Below are 20339 nucleotides of genomic sequence, written 5' to 3'. Positions count from 1 at the left end.
CAGAACTTACAGTCCCATACTCTTTTACTGTTGCTTTTGCACTCTGAAATGGAGATTTTTTTTTAATGTTCTTTTTTACTAGGCTTTAACTCAAACAGCGCATATATTCAGTGTTAGAATGAAGATGCAGGAGATGGGATTTATATTTTTGGATGGTAATTACACAATTCTGTTGCCATCTAGAGCCATATCAAATTCCTTAAGCAGCACCTGTGACTATCCCCGTCATGTCTGAAACTCCTGGAACGGTGTACCACACTCGTCTGTTGGGCTGCTGTCTGTTAGAGAATATATCAAAATAATCCCTCACTCTCCTTCCTCTTCTGTCTAGCTCAAAAAAGCACAGAAACTAGGTGACATTCCTGTAAAATACTGAAATTCAGTAGGGGCCCATAAAAGCAGGCTGCTAACAGATGAAGTCAGTGACTGAGACTCTTTTATAAATGTCCATCTCCTCGCCTTTATAGCTTTATATCTGCTTGTGATGCCACCCCAGATCATTTACTTAAACAGTGCTCAAGATCTAACTTGATACAAAAATAAAGATATAAACCAATGGACATCATTCAGATATATCAGCTGTTCTGCAGCTGTACAGTAATATTCATACTGGGAGGTTACAATTACTTCAGGGAATGTAGGTAGGAAATACTTCAAAAGCAGCTGAGGTTTGTTTGTGGATCCATTATTTAAAGAAAAGCATTTTTTCAATATGCAATATTATTTTAAAATTACCAAAAGCACAGGTTACCAGAACTAAGATTCACGAGAAGTTTTTCCTAACATGGAGGTTTTTTTAATGGTGACAATTGCATTAATTTGCCACTGTTTTTCAAATACAAGGAATACTACAGGCTTATAGCTTCAAAATGGGCTGAGCTTTGGATTAAGAGCAATCATCTGCTCTTCAGCAATCCCAACAGCAGCATATGCAGACTTAGTTTTTAGATACTAAACCAGCCTGGAGAATACTCATTCTGTCCCCTTCAACTCTTTCTTCCTTCATAGCCAGGGCACAAACTAAGCAGAAGGTTTGGTCACTAAGAACAGTGACCTTTCTGCCAGTCTAATGATCTCTACCCTAGTTAGACTAGAAGTCTTATTTTTCCTACACAAAAGTGAAAAAACAAACAGACTGTATCTCCACCTGCCCAAACATCCTTCTTTTTAAAAAAATGGATTAATAGCAAAACCATCATAAAGAGAAGCCATAGTGTGCAATGTGTCTCTGTGTGTGTACACTGGGTATTACAGCTCTAAGGAGCTATGCCATGATGAAAAACCAATTAGTGATAATATGCAGAGGGATTTTAGGAGAATGTTATCGTAGCTGCTGGAGTCAAAACGGTTGAAACACTCAATAGAGGTAAATAAATGAAAGATAGCATCAAAGAAATACACTGACAGAGAGTGCTGTGCTCTGAAAAGCCCGGGCACCAGGTAAATTTGTATTAATCTGGAAATGTGGTATCTGTATCAATTCTATCCCCTGACAAAACAAATTATGTGTTTTCATACAAGCAACCAACCTCCACCAGCCAGGATTTCACAGGAATCTACTGCTTCTCTACGCCAAGCAGTAAACCATCTGTTTACTTATTCCTCTAGATCTCTGGGAAGTTTATGGTTAAATGAGAGCCTGCCTATTTCTGCAACTTTTAAGTTCAGTCTGCTTAGTACACAGGGTCCCTCCAGCTGATCATGGATAACTAACTGCACAGCTCTCCTGCTCCATCCCAGCTGATGAAATGCATTAAGAACAGTGGTGAGTACACCACTAAGATCATCTCTCAGCTAACTTGGCTGCACTTTCCTGCTCAGACTCTACATTCCAGAAGCTGCCCTTTTAGCAGGGCATGCTCTAGGCAGGCACTTTCTTGTCAGGACAGACTTGCAGTGTGTACTTAAGACCAGCAGGACACAGGCTGGCTCAGACATCAAATAGCTGTGCTTGAGCTAATGCTGAAAGCCCTTCTGAGTGCACAGCAGTTTCAGATTGTGGCTGGCAATTTTTTCCTCAGATTAGAGGAAGCAAGTGTAAGCCTGAACAGACGGATCTTCTTTTTTTTTTTTTTTTTTTAATATTAGCAAGCACAATCTTGGCTAAAATATCCTTCCACTACTGTGGGTCACATGTATCAGAGACACACCACTGAGTACGTCTGTTTCCTACATAACCACAGCACCATTTCTACAGTAAACTGATGGAGGTTGGACACAAGGAAATGACAAATTAGTGTTTAAAAATAAGAAGCTCCCCCCAAAATTAACCCTATGAAGGTCTAGAAACTGTTCATGTCAAGAAGTGTGGGTGACAGACACTTCTTCTTGAGCATGGGCTTTGCACACAATAAACACAAAGACACTCATTTTGCCTCTGCAGAGTCAGTAAGGATTCTGAAATGTAACTATTTCGTTTTCTTACACAGCTTTTAATAATAAGAGCCCCACAAACGTGCCAATTACCGAAAGTAATTTCTCCATACTACATTGTACTCCCAAACAATCATTAAAATAAACACAAAGACTGGTATTAAAAATGCCCAGGCAACTACTCTATGTCAGATTTGCAACGAAATCTGCAATCAAGGAGAGCAATCTACCTCAAAAGCCCAAAATGGACTTGCATGTACTGCCAAAATTCAGAACTTCAGCTATTTTCTTCACTTTTTATGCCTCCTTCTGTAGCAAGAGTAACATTTTCTAATGATAAAGAGTGGAGAAAACTGGCTGTGATTTTCTAATATAAAGTATATTTTTGACAGTGCTGTATGTAATTGGCACATCATTGCCAACAGTACCAAGCAAAAGAAGTGGTTAACACAGATACAAAGAAAGAGGACTGGGGCATTTCATTTTTCAGCTCCACATTCCAGTTCTCTTTTGCCATTTTGCAGCTTCTCCAGCACCTGTCTTCGATGCAGCATCGTCTCTCATCATTACTGCCTGTTCCTTCTGAGCTGCCTGTCAATATGCCATGCAAGAGGGAGCTGATAAAATCATTACCTGAAAAAGGTGAGCCTTGGGTGCTTATATGGGTCAAACAAAGGTGCACTGAATCTCAGGGAGACACACAAAGGGTTGCTGAAGGGAAAATGTGCTCACTGGAGCATATTTCAGTACATTTAAGACACATATGCCTTTCTTGGTGGTCCAACTACTGTTCCTTAGTCTTTCCCTACAATTTAATTAGGAGCTGTCTGTGCTAGTGAGCACTGCAACTGTTTTCAATTAGAGTTTGTGGCTCAGAGAACTCTTAATGACCATACCTTTGCATGTTTCTTCTTTAAGGCATTCAGCTCTTTCTGCTGTTTCTTTAAATGCTTTATATAAGCCTACAAAAAGAGAAATTGGATCAATTTTCCTCTGGTCATATTGACTTTACCCAGACAAAATCGTGGCTACTGGGGACAAAAATTAGGAACGCATCTTGAAAAGCTTGTGTCCATCCTTACCTTCATTTGTTTCAAATCTTCTATCTTCACTTGAGGAATGAGGTCTATACCTAGGGAGGCATTGATACAGTTTATCTAAAACTTCATACGCACTAGTACATCTCATACTTTTAAAATTTGAGTTTTGCCACAGAAACCTACATTTAAGTTAGCAATTAATTAATGTTTTTCGCCACATAAAAAAATAGTTGCAGGTTAATGAGAAAAGCTACAGTTCATTTCCTTTTCCGATGCACTGCTCAATCAATTGTGAAAAAAGAAATGAATCAATGAGTGTATTTTAATCTCTTACGGTTCTGGACTGGAGTGTCAAAACACAGCAATCTAAGAACAGAAAAAAGCCCCTTTTCAGCAAACACAACAAACCATTTATGAACATTAAAACTGAACCACACAACCTTTAGAATTTTGGTCCGTATCTGCAGACTGCTCTGGCACCACCACCTTTCAGTGGGGAGGCTTCCTGGGTGAGGTTCTATGTGACTACATAAAGGATAACTGAGGCTGTATTTCTAAATTTAAAACACAGGAGTGCAAATTTACCTGCGGCCTATATGTGAACGAAGGTAAAATCTGTGTTTTGGTTAACACCAGGCTATGAGAAAAGGAGCAACAGCACTCTCCAAGGCTAAAGGAGAGTTAAAAATGGAGGAGAAACGCAAAAGAAGTGGGAATTCTAATGAAAATTCAATACAGCAGGCAAATCAATCACACAAGACTAACTGTACTACTTAGATGAATGAAAATATGTTTTGATCACTTTAACTGCAATGCAAACAAAATCCAATCTCATCTCATGTTTATGCTTTAATGAATATTTTGTGACATACTATGATTTTTAAAAACTACTAAGCACATCCTACATGTAATTATTAATAAAAATGTCAATACAATGCCATAGGAGTTGTAATTTTTAGGGTTTTTTTCCTGAAGTTTCATACAAAAATATTTGCACGTACATAAATACACTGCAAACATATTTAGTTAACTGCTCTTAATAGTGTCTGTGGACTATAAGATTTCCCCTGCCTTGAAAAGGACTTTCTGGCTTTTAAGGTGAATTTAACTGGAAAATATTTGGATGCTGTAAAAGGGAAAAAAAAAAAAAGCAGGGAGGAGGGAGGCAATTTCCTCAGGGAATATGTGGGGTTTTTTTCTTTTCTTAGAAATATAAGATTCTGCTCAAGTATATGGTATCAACATCAGTCTAGCAAATGAGACTGGAAAAGATTTAGGCACAGATAGAGGCTGAAGTTTTCAAAACCACAAATCACTTAACCCTTACTGAAAGTCAGAGAACAAAAAACGCTCAAAATTCTTGTGCATCTGAAAGCCTTGCCCAGACACCCTGCCCTGCTGGATAAGTAATTTCTAATAGTGAGGTGAGTTGTGTACTATAACAGGTGTAGAATTATTCAGATCTTAATAGATGACAGAGATAAGCAATATCATTACAAGGGATATAAAATGAACAGCTCTACTTTACCATGCAAGAATATGGGTAAAAAGTCCAGACAGGAGCACGTTTCAGTTTCAGACCGGGGCTCCATCAGGTTGGTGTGTTCTAAACAAACTTCTTCAGGATTTTACTTTAAAACACAGATTTATTTACTTTGTTCTCCAGGTCTGACTCCATGGCAACCAGGAATTTTCTGGGGTTGACAACTGATTCCTGGTTGCCAGTAAAACTAATACTTGTGCATCTTGGTGATGATACATGAAATATGAAAACACCTCACAGGATAAAATAATCTGGGGCTTACGCCAGGGAAGAACTTTGAAAGAGTTCAGGTGCCAGAAAAAACCTGGTTTACTGCCAAAAGTGACTCCAGAGAAATGGCATCTTATTTCTCAAGAGATCCCTACACATGTGTGTACTCAGCCACGTCTGCAAGAGCCATCAGTGCTCCTTTTCACTCCCATCAAATACCTTTGGGCCAAGGCGGATGAGAGCAAATGAACCAGATTCTAATTCTTGCGGCCCATTAACAGAAATATTTAGTGTGTTTCATTCAGCTGTACAAATTTGTTTTCTCACTTAATCTTCATTACCTGTGATGATATGGAAGAAACAAATAATCCCATCTGACTCTATAAAATGACTTTGTTGAGTGAACAGTGAAGAAAAAAATACTTATTCACTCATAAATGAGCACATTTAATACGGGTTTTTCTTTTTTTTACAATAAACATGCCATTTCCATAATCGCTCTTCAGAGTTAAACCACATGGTGAAAACATTTCTAATTGTTGGAAAATCTCTACAGAATCCACTGAATTCTAAATACCTTTAATTACTTAAATCTGCAACTCTGCCAAGGGATTTGTGAAGGGAGGGAAAAAAAAAACCAGAAGAGTTTCTCTGGACTATGCCAGATAATAGTCACTCCTACTGGCACTCCTCCAGTAGATCTTTAGTAAACTACTCCCAGCATCATGCATGTTAATGCTATAAGTACAGAGCCAAACAAAGAGGTCCCTTAGTAAAATAAACCTGTATTGGCTTTACACAGTTATTCTAGCAATATACAAAACTTACTTGCAATTAGACAAACACAACTCTTACTGGCAAGTGAATTTACCTTCTAAAATGACAAGAATTAACAGAACTGCAAAACTAAAATGGAGTAAGGAGTACTTCTCTGTGGCTTTCTGAATCACTTCAGAAGAGAGGGGCTGGTGTGTGGGTTTTGTGTACCTTTCTTAGCGTCGGTCCCAGAGCCCGCGGTGGTACTCGGGCGAAGTTCAGAGCTACTCTGAGGTGTTACGTTGGCTTTGGGATTGTTGGCCTTTCCTTTTCTATCGTTCTTTGAAGTGTCATTTGGTACGTCAGCTATATCACTCTGAAAGGAACATTCACACCACAATAAATTAATTGTTCTTTTACCTGTATTGTAAAGGTTGGGTACCGGGAAGTTTTCGGAACTCGCTTACTCTAAACGTAATCAAATTGCAGCATAATTTCAAACAACACCATAGTAAAGTATTTGTAACCTACTTGAAATAGCTACCTACTGAAATACAGCTCTGTTCTCGTTCCTTAAAATTTCTGCTTCTAAGGGATGTGTCAGTTTGATCCATGAAAATCAGCCAGTGAATGGTATTTCAGTATATGATAACTAACATAAGCTAATGTATTTCAGAGCTGGACAAAGGGTCTTGTATTTGAAAATGAGAAATAAGGTAACATGCCTCGACTGGGGAAGGACCAGTTTACTTTAAAAAAGGAACACAGCATGAACATAAATGGGCTTTTTGTCACTGAGTCCTACTTACAGTTTCGATACCCATAGCTCTCATTTGGTCTGCTCTTTTTTCTGTGATAGACAAAAATTTCTTTGGATCTGATAAAGCATCCACAATATCTGGAAGGGGAAAAAAAAATCAACATTTTATGATCTTCAGAGGCATTTGGAAGGTAATCTTTTACAAATGTCTTATTCTAGCCCTGTTTTCCATACGCAGTGATCGATGTGCAAGCACAGGTTTACAGGATGACAAAGGCACAGGAATCTTTACCTGCATATTGAATAATCCCTTTCCATGCTTAACTTCAACAGTCAAAACCAAAAAAAAAAAAAAAGGTGAAAATATTAAATCCATGAAAAGCTTTGGGAAGAAACTTGCTATCCTTCTTGTGCAAAGTGGGGGCTGGTCTGTATCATCTCCCTTCCAGCTTAAGTTGTTCTATGAAATGTTCTCTCTCTGAAGTCACTGGATGCATTTCTCAAGCAAAACAACAGAGACAGGTCTCCCATTCCAGCAAAAGTTGTATTAAATAGTTAGCATTACCCTTTACAGTTCTGTTTATCTACACAAATAGGTCCTCTACAATAACTGTTGCGATCCAATGATGTCTTCTGAAACTTATTTCATACACACAAAACCTATGTAGAGTTTATTTTTAGCCAGAACAAAGGCCTTGTAGCTCAGCACTGACTGTTTGTCCTTTCCCTAACTTCCTAACTGTGTCTTTTTGTCCTTGCCATGCACTCCTCAAGGAAAATCCAGGACTACCCTGCCAGCACGATGCGTCATCCGAAAACTGAACCCGATTATCACGAGCTTCTAGGTAAAAATGACTAATGTGTTTGGGAGAGAGACCTTTGTAAATTGTATTACTAACCATGCAGGCACATCACCAAAGGCTCAGCACTTCTGCAAGGGGAATGTGACTCATCACTGCCTCTCACATTGTCATTTGTCCTCTGCTTACGCTTTCCCTTCTCCCCAGTGAGGCAAGGTGGGGGTGAGGAACAGCATTTCGTAGAATTGCAATTAAATATAAAGGTACAAAAATCACTGCAAGAGCACATTACAGAGGACTTTAACCACTACCCTAAGCTGCCTTACTTACGTACAGATTTCTATTACAGAAGCTTCTCTTTGGAGAATTCTACTTCATTTGCATCAATCTGTGCCACTATTGTGTTTTATTGGGAACAGAGTAGCTGATGCAAATAAACCACAAGAAATCACTAAGCTCTATGAAAAATAAGAATATGTATCTTCTAAAGCCTACAATGTATTGCCCATTCTAGTTGTTATTCAGGGTATGTTTTTAAATCTTACTCATACAGGTTAAAAAAGAAAAAAAGAAACGAAAAAGAATGTAGGCAGCTACTGAATTGAGCTCTACCTTCCTACAGGTTTGCTAAAACAACCATGGAGATCCTAATGATAGCTCACAAAACAATGAGGAGTTCACTGCAGATGATAAGTAATTAAAAACCACACGCCAACAGAATTCTAATGATTCCACCTGAGTGTCAAAAGTTATTTCCTAGTTGTTCATCACACTGCTGTTCTATATCAAAGAGAAAACGACGTGAGATACATCAAATATATCTGGGAAGGGAGAGGAGAACTCATAATTGAACTTATTTACTTCCTATTAATATGGAGTCTGTTTTTCCCACTGCTGACAGTAAACTATGACAACCAGTTCTCTCATTCTAGCAGCATTTTACTGTAACAAAACTGTTACTTAGGGGTAGCAATGCTTTTTTGCCTCTACTAAATAAACCACCTACAGAAATGCTGGCAGTGTAGCAGATTAGCAAATACTGAACGGCACACAATTTGCAAATGGTAAACTGGTGTTCAGATTCTCTTTGAAAAACAAGTCTTTCACTTCCGAATTCACAGAATACAGTTTAAAAAATAAAATTAAAAAAAATATTTTCCCCCTGTGTGGCCAGCACATTCAGCAGCTTAAGCCACATCAAACTCAGTGCTAAGTTTAAATTCTATTCTTAGAAAAAGTGGGGTATCATAAAACATCAATCCCAAATCATAAGCACGTCCTTAGGTTAGAAAATATTTGAACTGAGTCATTTACTGCCTAAAGCTTCAGCTCAAGAAAGAATTAAAGCTCACACTTAAATGTGTCCCTTAGACTGATGGTTCAATTACCCTGGAGAATCTCAAGTTTAAGCAGAAGCTTACACTTCTCTTGAGACAAAGTCCCTGAAGTTAAATCCTGTCACAATGAAACGTGCTGCATAAAGGCACAGTAGTGCTCCAAGACCTGTGGCAAAACTCCAGCTGACTTGCCAGAAACCGGGATGGCACATGGGAACAACACAAATGCTTCTCTAACTTTTTCCATGAAATACTGTGACTGAAGTGTCACCCTGTTTATTTTTTAAAATATGGATAAATACCAGCAAACACAGAGTTGAATATGTACTAATAGTTTAGGTAAGCCTTCCCATTCTCCTGTTTGCACTATGGAAGTGACACTCAGAGGAGTGGCAGTCATTCTTTGCACAAACAGCAGGCTTGAAATTGTTTTTGCAGAGAGCAAAACACTGTTTTCATCAATAATATTTCACCAATCAACTCTAAGGTGAACTTCCTTTTGCTGCAGAGTCAGAGCACTAACATGTAGCACAATTCCCATTTTCCGGTTTTACATGGTTTATATATTGTCCAATGTACAACACATTCCATCTGGAGTGGAGGAAACCCTTCCCTGAGGCACATCCTCAGGGTGAACTTACCCATTACACCTCTTTAAGTGGCGTAATGATTATTCTCAGTTTTTTCCTACACACATGTGGCAATTTGCCACGGCTCAGGATAAATGACCATGGCCCTGACAACCTGATCATGCAAATGGCTCACATTAAAAATAACTTTCTTAAAAATCCAAAAATAATTAAACCACACTAAAAAAAACATGTAAAATCGGGAGGGAAAAAATGCAGAACGGTTTTAGATGCTAAATTATTTCACTGACCACTTTTAACAATATGTCCATAATCTCTAGAATATAGAATTGCCTTTGTTTGAAAGACCTGTCTAGATTCTGCATGAAATTTTTTATACCCATGCACCAAACAATATAGCTAAAGTACATTTTAACCTTACAGATATTTATGTCAGATCACACCTAATAAAAAAAAAGGTAAATCAAAAGAAGAATCTTCCTAAATTCTCAACAGAGAAAATCATATTGAGCTAACTAATATTAGCTTATTTTCCACATAATTTTGTCATTTAGCAGATACTTGTCATTATCATTAACACTGAGGCAGACACTTGCTCAGAAAGGAGACTTTTTAACTCAACATGCAGAGTTTCCAAAGAGTTAAAATACTGAGTGTTTCCAATCCTTCAGCATTGTGTGTCTGCTGCCTTCTGGCACACTGACACCACAGTACTTCAGTACTTCCACACCAGCATTCCAGAGCTACAGCACATGGGATACGGGTTTATCTCACCTCCAAAACCATCAGGCACGTATGTTTTAAGCACAATGTTGCAGAAAACCGTTGGGAGAGAGAGTGGCTTGTTGCCCTCATTCCGAAGGGAAATGTGTCTGTAACCCGCTTGCAGCCCATCCAGAGGCAGGATCCTCTGACCAATCAACTTATTATTGTCATCATACACTGCTATTCTCAGGACAGCAAGATCGGGGAGAATAACCTGGAAAGCCACAAAATGGAGACATTTAATGACTTGAATCGTCCCCGCCTCCCACGTGTAAACCATTCGCTTTGCATGCCAGACACAGACCATCATCACTGTAAGATCAGGTCATTCCTTGCAAACCCCACACTTTGAAATGAATCCTTCCCAGAAAAGCTGTTTTCCCCCCCTAAATATTGTGCAAATTTCAGAATATGTAAATCCTGCGGCTCACAATCACACAGCTAAATATTTTGAAAGATTTCCCACTCCTTCCCTTCCTGGTGCCATTCACCAACGCTCATGGGGCAAAAGTGAACTGGGCCTCCTGTCTCCCATAGACTTTCCCTCTGCCACTTTCATTTTCAGTCTCAGAGGGCACAAAATATGCTTTTGGTCTCTGAACCCACCTGAAAGATATCCTGCTCTACTTAATTATGACTTAGCACTCCCAGCACAGGTTACCACCAGCACTCGTTCCCGTCCTCCCCCTCACACAACAGAGGGACAACACAGAACCCAGGTTAGAATGACTGAAGCCTCACTTCAATTAAAATATAAACAAGAAAACATGACAGAATAACAATCAAACAGTACTTGAGAGCAACTGTGTAGGATTAAACATCAGCTTGAGGAGAAGAGTGTAACCCAAACAGGGCAGGTAAGATCTCTCCTCTACAGGCCACAGATCAGCACATCCTTCATTACATGGCAGCCTCAGACATAGATTCGACAGGGAGCAGAAGTGGGGACTGAGTTTATCATTCCCTCTCCGTTAATTTGTTCTGTGGTATCCTGGTGGGCACTTCCCCTCTCATGACATTTTAGCAGTGTGCATCCCACACCTTCATCACCTCCAATCAGAGGAATTGTTCCTGCTACATTTATGCCACTCACCCGTCATCAATTTGTGTTGATTACAAGGCTAAGATATGATAAGGGCCAGAGATGAAGAAAAATAATCTCTTGGCTGACTTTCAGTCCAAGAGAACGTGTGACCATCGCAGAGTAGAGCAGGAAGTCTGGGAAATCTTGGCATCAGCCTCTGTACCCATGTCAGGACACACAGGTACCACACCCTTTCAGAGGAAAGCTCTGTGTACTCTGGAATTTATGGCCCTTTTGATGTAAGAAATCAGAAAGCAGCAGATGCTGCCATACGGCCAGCAGGCCATGGGCAGCATGATTGCCTGTCATTGTACCTAAGCATCTTCCCTGTGCCTCCTCGTGCACTGAGAAAAGCATTTGGAGTCACATCCGTTCCAGAATATACCTGAGCTCAGAAAAAACTCCTGCATCAACTAAATTTCTATTAAAAACCGGTTATACTGTTAAGAAAGCAGATTAAGCGTGTAATATACCCAAGTGTGAAGCGTTATCACCACTTGGCAAAGCCTGAATTTTGGAATAAAAGTCTGAACTTTGAAATAGAAGAGCAACGATGTTGGACGACAACAAAACAGGTGCAAGCAAAACAGATGTTATCAAAGACAGCGTCACTAACACATGAAATCTGGATGAAACTCCAGCTGACAGGAAAAAAAAAAGTATGTATATAGTATATATAAAGACTGAGAGATTAACATGGACAAATGATCTCTCTCTTTAAATCCCCCATATCAAGAAAAAAGGGTTCGTTTTAATTTTTTTATTAAAAAAAAAGAAAGAAAAAAAGAAAGAAAAAGGTACATGATGCACATGGACTACTGCAGGAGGGAGCTGGCAACAAGGCTGAGGAACACAGCACCCTTCCAACTTTTCCATGTAATAACATTGACCTTAGCTTTGGATGCAGCATCTCACCTGCCCTCTGGGCTGAAGGAACAGTGCAAGATAGCAGCCACTGCCAGGGCAGGGAAGAAAGAATCTCCAAGGAATGATGGTATCCACCAGTGGGGACTCATTCCGAGCAGACTGCATACCTTGAACACAGGCATGGTCCCAGAGGAGGTGGATACCTCCAAGTGGGAAGAGGAACCAAAGGGGAGGAAAAAGCCAAACAGAAACAGAAACAACAACAACAACAACAACAACAAAAAATCATGTGACAGCTAGAGAGATTATCCATTAGAAAAATAAAACAAAGCAAAATTAAAAAAAAAAATAAAAAAGCAAAACAAATCCCAAACAACCTCTTGAAAGCTTCTTTCAGCTTTACATTGTTTATTGCATTAAACAGGGGCCCTACAAGCCCTTTCTCATGGGACCAGTGCTCATTCCTGTGCTCAAGAGAGCAAGGAAGCTCAGGCAAAACCACAAGCTGTGCTTTCCAAAAATCCCACCTTTCGAAACACAAATGACTCCTCGTTGTAAACAGGGTTCAGGCCGTTGTTCATCACCATCCGCGTCCGGAATTCCTTACGGATCGTGTCTGTGGGCAGCCCATACATATCCACCTCCACATACGTCCCAATTTTTTTGTCTGATAAGAACTGACCAGATATTACCTGCAACGTAAATAGCAGAGCAGTAAGGAAGAGCAATACAAAGAGCAATACAAAATACAAATTCTGTTCGTTTTTTTTTTTTTTTTTACTGGAAAATGCTTTATGCAGAGCAGAGGTGTTTATTTCCCCCTATGAAAATGGTGTATTTAGTGCTGAAGTTGTGATCACTGTTGTGATCAGACCTTAAATATATCCTTAATTTGAAATGACTGTGCTATGGTATTACCACTTGCAAGCCAGTCATCCCAATTATCTGATGTCTCACAGATGTATTCACTATATTAACGAAAAACACTGAATGAAACAACCAGATCGGGCACTGCTTTTCCACAGCTCTAAACCTGCTGCTGGAAAGCACTTTGTTCAATCATATGTCCTGACCACAAAGAGGTGAAAGGAAACTATTGCTCTGCTTTAACTTAGGCAAAGGTTTCAAACTAATCACGTGTCAGTCTGACTCCATATAACGTCTGGAAAGTGCAGGATGCTGAAAAAGCAAACAAACAAAAACCCAGCCGAGTCCTCTGTATTGTTATGTATATGAAGATTTGTTGCAATTTCACTCCAAGCCAAGATTAATCTAGTCACAGCAGGTGATTACTACAGGGAAAATTTTTATTCCATCAAGATGATATATTACTTAAAAACACAGCTAATGTTTTCACTACTACAATCAAGGAGGGAAGAAAAAAAAACCAAAACACGATTTCACAGACCTAAGCTAATTTCAAATCCTTTTGTTTTTATGATCTAACATTCTTCCAGGGAACACTGGATAATAAATATGAAAATTTATGCAGCTGAGGGTTATCATTACTGGCTTTTGGTCCACTCAACTCCTTACTTACAGAATTTATATGGAATTTTGTACTGGTTTTAGTCACAAAACAAAAGTAACCGACAAAATACGTGATATAAGAACTACCTCTAGTGATACTTAGAACTTGTGTTCTCACCATCAGATACAATTTCTTTCTTGAAGGGATTGTACTGTCATTACCATTATAAAACCCCAACATTAATAAAACATGTTTGTTCTTCTGGAAGTGCAAATGAAACTCAGTTAAGTGTCTAGAATGCACAAGGAATTCTTGGTCAGAGAGAGTCTGAAATTTAAATGCTGCACACAGAAAGGGACGACTGAAAGCTGAAGTTTAGCAGCACAAAAGGTATTTGAGTAAAAAAAGTAGAGTGTTGAGTCATAAAGAGGTTTTGCAACTGTCAGTCTTCTTCCAAAATATGATACCTAACCAGGCTTTAGAACTACAACAGACTTTTTTTAGGACTTTTTTACTCACAGATGATTCCAAAGTAAGGACCTTCATCCCAGGAACCATTTTTCTCTACTTATTTTGAAAATATCCTGTCCAGGTATGCCCATATTCCTCTTTGCTCTGCAGTGACAAGTGGTGGTATATGATTTCATACCGTCCACAGAAATGAAACTTCACTCAGTTATTCACTTGTGTGGGCTGATGTATTTCAAAAAGACCAGGAAGGGTGTTAGAACACGATAATGTGTAACAACAAATCATTTCTAGTTCTATCCTGTTCCACTCAGATCAAGTAAACAAAGATATCTTAGCCAGCAATTAAAAAAAAAAAAAAAAAGGGAAATTATTTGATGAAATCTTCACAATCCAAATACACTTTCTGTAGGTATCTTATTTCTGCTGACTTTTAAATGTGATTTGGGCATGATGACAGTTGTCTGGTGCTGTTTTACCTGCACAGAACATGTTGCAGCAATTACACCATCTACAGGAGTTTCAGAGAACGGGTCAAACGTTCGATCTGGTCGACGCATGAAATCTGGTTTAAGTAGATACCTTATTTCAAGGAAAAAAAAAAAGGAGAAAATTATTCTTGTGTGGAAATTTAAACTGTATTAAATACAAATGAAATGGATCTTCTAGCTTTAAGTAATGAACTGTCCTACAGCACTGTAAAACACAGACTCTCATTCCAGCTGCAAGCGTGAGGAAGTAAAAGGAAGTATTATGGTTGTCTAGAACACAAATAAATGTTCATCTTCATTTTGAATTACCAGCTACTGAGAGCTGAAAGCAACCCTGGATTTCAAGAGAAAAATAAATGTAATATAATCAAGGACATTTCAAAACAACTGAATGATCCATTTAAAAAATATAGCAAGTTACCATATAATAAAACGTAGTTGCTCTCATTGATTTTAATTCTTTAACTTCAGAAAAACACAGAGGACTTTTTCAATTTTATTTTTCTAAATGAAGAAGTTCCTCAGAGTCAAGATTCACATAATAAATTTCAGCTTGAAGCTAATTTTTTCATCATGGTTACGAAACCTTGGGGGGAAACAACTGATAATGTCAGTGCTGACAGATTGTTAATTATAGTGGCATGAAAGGTACTACCACAATAACACTTACAATCTGTCCCTGAGGACTATGCACTGGATCAACATATCAATGAAGCCAATATGTGCTCTGATGAATCAGAATGCAAGGATTCTGCCATCGAAATGAAACAGCAGTTGATCCCAGAAATGCTGTGCTGCACATTACAGAGGTTCTTTCAGTGCTGGAAGAAAATGTTTAACTAGAGGAATCTTGCTAATTCTGCAACCCTGACAGACCAAGCTGCTAGAAGATTAATTTTTATCCACCTCTAGTCTCTCTAGTGAATCAATGGTACACAACATTATAAAGGCCTAGACAGAACTCAGAAAGAATCAAAAAATGCTGGAAAAATTCCAGTAGAAAGAATGTCAATGTTTTCTCCCATTTCTTCATAACATGGTTTCTGTTTAGAAAAATAATACTCCTCACTTTTCTTACACTATAAATGTGAGGGATTTAGTAATATTTTATTAACTTAAAGTAGGGAACTATCAGAAACATCCTTTATATCTGCTTCCAGCCTGCTGAAATAAAAAGTGGTAAAGATAAGAGTGGTTCAATCTTGTTTCACCAGCATGAAAACTGTAAATCTGAGAAAAAAGAAGTACACACAGAAGGAAACCTTAAGTTTTTATTTTCATTGTCCTGTACCCTTTCTGTGACTGAAACACCACCACATTTATAATGCATATCAAAATATTACCATGCATTACACCACTGTAATATCAAAAGATTGATGTATCACTGTAATATCAAAAGACAGGAATTTAGTTGGTAATTTTCCCTGTCCTTCAGAAGAATTAGGCAAAAGTAAAGGTGCTCTTTTACTAGGATTGTGAGTCAAACAAGAAGGAACCATACTCTGCAGTAAAAATGCTTTGGTTTTCTATTATTTGTGTTATTCTGATTGAAATTATAGAGACTGCACCTTTGTCAAACTCAAGAGCCTCTACCTGGAGAGCTCACAACTGTGATAAAGGCATGGAGTGGCCAAGCTCTTTGTGTCCATTCTGCAGATGAGGAATTTTACTTCATCTACTCAGACTTTCTTTCTGAATAAGATTTGCAGCAGTAAAAAGAGTAGTTTCTTCCCAGGATGAGTCTGCAGATTTTCTGGATTGTCATTTCCTGTAATTCATCAAACTCCTCCTTTCTCCTGATCTTAATGATCACTCTATCCTATTAAGGTATAAACTCAACGTTTAAAAAAAAAAATCTCAGCATCACTTGAGCATCCTTTGTCATGCAAAGGTCGTGAGCAAGAACTTAGAGAGATGAAACATCTGTTCACTCTGTGAAATTCACACTCCAACTACAGTACACAGATTAAAAAAAACTTCCCAGTCCAAGCAAATTCAGCAATTCTGTGAACTGTGCGATCAATCTCCACTCTGAGGCATGTCTTCAAAAAAAAGGCTGAGAACAGAAGCTGGAGATGTATTTAAATAACTGTGTATGGTATTCACAATCTTCATAATTTGCACACAAAGCCTCTTCTATCTCATCTTTAAAAACTGGGCATAATTAAAAAGCGTATTCATTAGAATACCTCCTTACCGGGGATAATTCCCTCTGAATTCTTCTAATTTCTGCTCTTCACCTAGCATCCCATTTTTCTTTTGTAACACATAATTAACAGTGACAAAATTTTATTAAAACCTTATTAAAGGATTCTGCTCCACAGTGACAACAGTTTGAATCATATCACTCACCCGCACGATCCATTGTACTCAAATTTCCCTTGATTCAACTGCATTGCTAAATCTGTCAAGAGACAAAGAAATTACTACCTTTCCTGGTGAATAATGCAGACCATGAACATTCCTTTCTAGAAAATAACAGCATTTGTCCAGAATAATGAGTTTAAAATAAAAATTAAATTTAATGCATAAAACCCACACATCCAAGAAATAAAAGGAAGCAAATCAGGAAAAACTTCAGATTTCTTTACAGTAGTAACAGCTTTATCAACCACACTAAGTCTGTGCTGTGCTTAAGAAACAGTCAGTTTGATTCCCTGAAATCAAACAGGTAGAGAAGCAACAGACTGTGGTCATTTTACATTCGTGGGATGGGATTTCCATCACCTAACTTTTGGTATCTACAGTACAGATAGATACTTGGAATAACAGGGATACAGGAGCTTTAACAGGGCAATTACCCTCAGTCTAAGGCAGAATATAAAACATACTAAAACATATAAAAACATACTAAACATATAAAACTATGTATTTCTTCATAATGACCACAGACAACTACCTCTGATGATGCTCTCTGTTTCCTGATGTTTAAAAGAAGGTGAGATGAATATCACACCAGTTTTCTATGGCTTAATTCAATAAAATACCACAAAACCAAACAACAGACATCACAGCAGCATTGCTTAGTTCAACATTTAAACGATGAGTTTTAGTCAATGCATTATATGGCACCTGTATATAAAGATATACAGTAAACATGTAATAACCTCCCTCTCATCCAACCCTCTCCAGAACCTTGTAAAAATAAAATATTTTCCTGCAGGTTTCCAATACACTCGAATAGAATATCATTGTTTAGCCATACACAGGTATTTTCTTGCCCAGCAGACTCTACCTTCAAAAGGGAACAAGATCTTTTGTGTATGTACTCTTGATACACAAAATACAAGATTCTCATATGCTCATATCACTTATTACTTGCTTTACTGGGCAGCTGTAACTTATTTCCTCAATTATTCTTCAGCTTGACAGCACAACTGGATGATAGAGGATGAATACAGGAAAGTTGTTCACTTCCATTTATACAATTACCACTCTTATTTTGCAATATAAAGGGGTTGGGAATGACAGGCAGCGGGCAGAGGCAGTGCTAGGAGCAGAGTGAGGTTTGCATTTATCTGCTCCAGCCTCTGTATTATGTGGGGTGCTCTAAAAGCAGTGTATTCCAGTAGAGCCTTCTCCTGCTTCCTCAGCTAGTGAAATCAGGGCACAGCTTTGCAGGACACGACTCAGGGTATGATTATTAGGAGTGTCTGCAGTAACAAAGGCACCGTTCAGGGAGGGGGGAAGCAAGCACAGAAGCAATGCCACGGCTAGAAAAAAGAAATGGGAAAACTGGTCTGTTACAGGTATGATTGAACACATTCACAGATACATCAAAAAACTAATCAAAACAACAAAAAGCCTACTCTCATAGTTATACTCACACCTTCACTGAACAGGAACAATACATCTCCTCTCAGTTTACCCTGTGGAGAGGCATTTACATTCCCTGGCATCGTTCTCTCAGCTGGGATCTCAGACCCCATCCTCTGATACTGAGCACATGACTCTTAATGCTTCACAATGACTGGTCTAGAAATGCATTTGTCACACACTCATTACTTTTTGCCATCTTAATCTGCACACTCCATCTTTGCTTTGCAGACATGCACCCAACTGTGCCAAAACTGTGTTTTGTGAAAGCACTGATTTTTCCTGTAATTAATACATTTTATTAATAAAAACCATTTGTGTGAGAAGTTGCAGTACTCTATTATTTTTCCATAAAGGGGGGCTGAATTTTCCTTCTGTGTATGGCTTTTTTTATTGCTCCTTGTCTTACGCTTCCGTAATTCCACTCCACTGTGTTATTTAGCCATATGTCTGTTCCCTCAAAAAATGCCAGAAGCAAATCCATGGCATCTGTTTGAGAGTTACTGCCCAAGCCATTCTTTAGGATTGAGGTTCACTGGTCGTTGCTGCCTACCTGGGGTCTGATAGTTCAGTGAGACCATCTGGCAGCCAGCGTTCCAGAAAATTTGAGGCATGTAATTACTGGAATCCACTCGGCCTCCCTTTGGGTATATCCGACTCATTTGTCGTTTGTTATAACTGTAGAATTCATCAAGGAAAATGACATAAAAAACATCATAGAAATGTATAGCCATACCCGGTTGGTCTTCAATATTTCCTGTATTAATCTTACTATTTCTCCTCCCATGAGCTGCTTTCCCTTTTCCTTTACAGGCATGGAACACTAAATCTAGAAAGGTACACTGCTTTATTTGCAGCACTGGTAGAGAAGTGGTGTGAGGAGGTGAAAGGATACTTCACAAACTCAATGGCATGAGTCTTCAAATACCCTAGTCCGACTGATTCATTGAAAGAGGACATATTGTGATGAATATTACGTTCTGGGAAGGAAAAACAAGACATTTACATTACATTACAAACACTTCTGTAATGACTAATCGAAATTCAAATCATGCACTATACATAAATGCAGGATATAGCAGATTCTGGTCTCTTTCCCCATTATCTGTTACTCATAGAATCAAATTATACTGGTGAGAAATTTCACGGTTTTCTGACTTGCTTTTTTCTTTCACTTCCTGGGAAATCAACAAAAGTTTCCTTTTTTGTTTAGGACAAAATTGTTATTCAGAGCCTGTCTTGTGCGGCTAGAAAAGGGAAAACAACATGATAAATGGCCTGGTGAGCAATATCAGCTGAGTGCTGACCACTGTGACAATCATGCTCACCTTACTGCAGGGAAAGATGAACTGAAAAAAGCAGTTCAGTTGGAAAGGCCTATAGAATAGAATCAACCTCAACAGCTCCATATTCTCCCAGTAATTTAGTGACTCCGTGTGGATGACCAATGGAATAACATGCTAACTTCACATTCAAGGCAACAGATCTACAAACATCCTGATGGTGGTCATTAAACTAGCAAATATGCCTGTATTTTTAAACTCAGGAAAATGTAGAGATTAAAAAACTACCTAGGATAAGCAAACACTTGTATTTCATTCAACCTTTTATGTTACCTTCTGCTACATCGAAACCTTGAAATTTTACAGGTTGAGCATAGTTGACCATTGTTGATAAATATGGATGTATATTGGTTGTGGCACCTACATATTTGTAAGATGCCATCCACGCTTGTTCATCTTCAACAGTTACTAAACCCTGAAAACACATCAAAAAGAACAATCACTATTTCTGTGTGCAAACCCTACCGTTGGAATTTTCTAATGTGGTACAAAATTCTACCCAAATCTGCAGAAAGTTAAAGAAAGGGCAAATTAATACAAGAAAAGTGGAAATTTAATGTCACAAATTAAGGCTTATTTTCTTACTGATATGTGCACCAAGGACTCTCAGTGTTACAGGACACAT

At 38.4% G+C, this 20339-nt stretch overlaps 1 protein-coding gene across 1 annotated transcript in view; it reads right to left on the bottom strand.

The window, feature by feature from the left end:
• Positions 1-20339, bottom strand: part of PLCB4 (phospholipase C beta 4) — a 99663-nt gene that overhangs the window by 24840 nt on the left and 54484 nt on the right. The window contains 11 exon segments of the mRNA XM_032683046.1: positions 3270-3335; positions 3456-3505; positions 6154-6298; positions 6732-6820; positions 10184-10388; positions 12653-12817; positions 14544-14646; positions 16908-16959; positions 18925-19049; positions 19267-19351; positions 19988-20131. Of these exon segments, the coding sequence (XP_032538937.1) occupies positions 3270-3335; positions 3456-3505; positions 6154-6298; positions 6732-6820; positions 10184-10388; positions 12653-12817; positions 14544-14646; positions 16908-16959; positions 18925-19049; positions 19267-19351; positions 19988-20131 (1229 nt within the window).

The sequence above is a fragment of the Chiroxiphia lanceolata genome, chromosome 3 (assembly GCF_009829145.1).
Source record: "Chiroxiphia lanceolata isolate bChiLan1 chromosome 3, bChiLan1.pri, whole genome shotgun sequence".
Classification (NCBI taxonomy): domain Eukaryota; kingdom Metazoa; phylum Chordata; class Aves; order Passeriformes; family Pipridae; genus Chiroxiphia; species Chiroxiphia lanceolata.
This window is presented reverse-complemented; position numbering and strand designations above follow the sequence as displayed.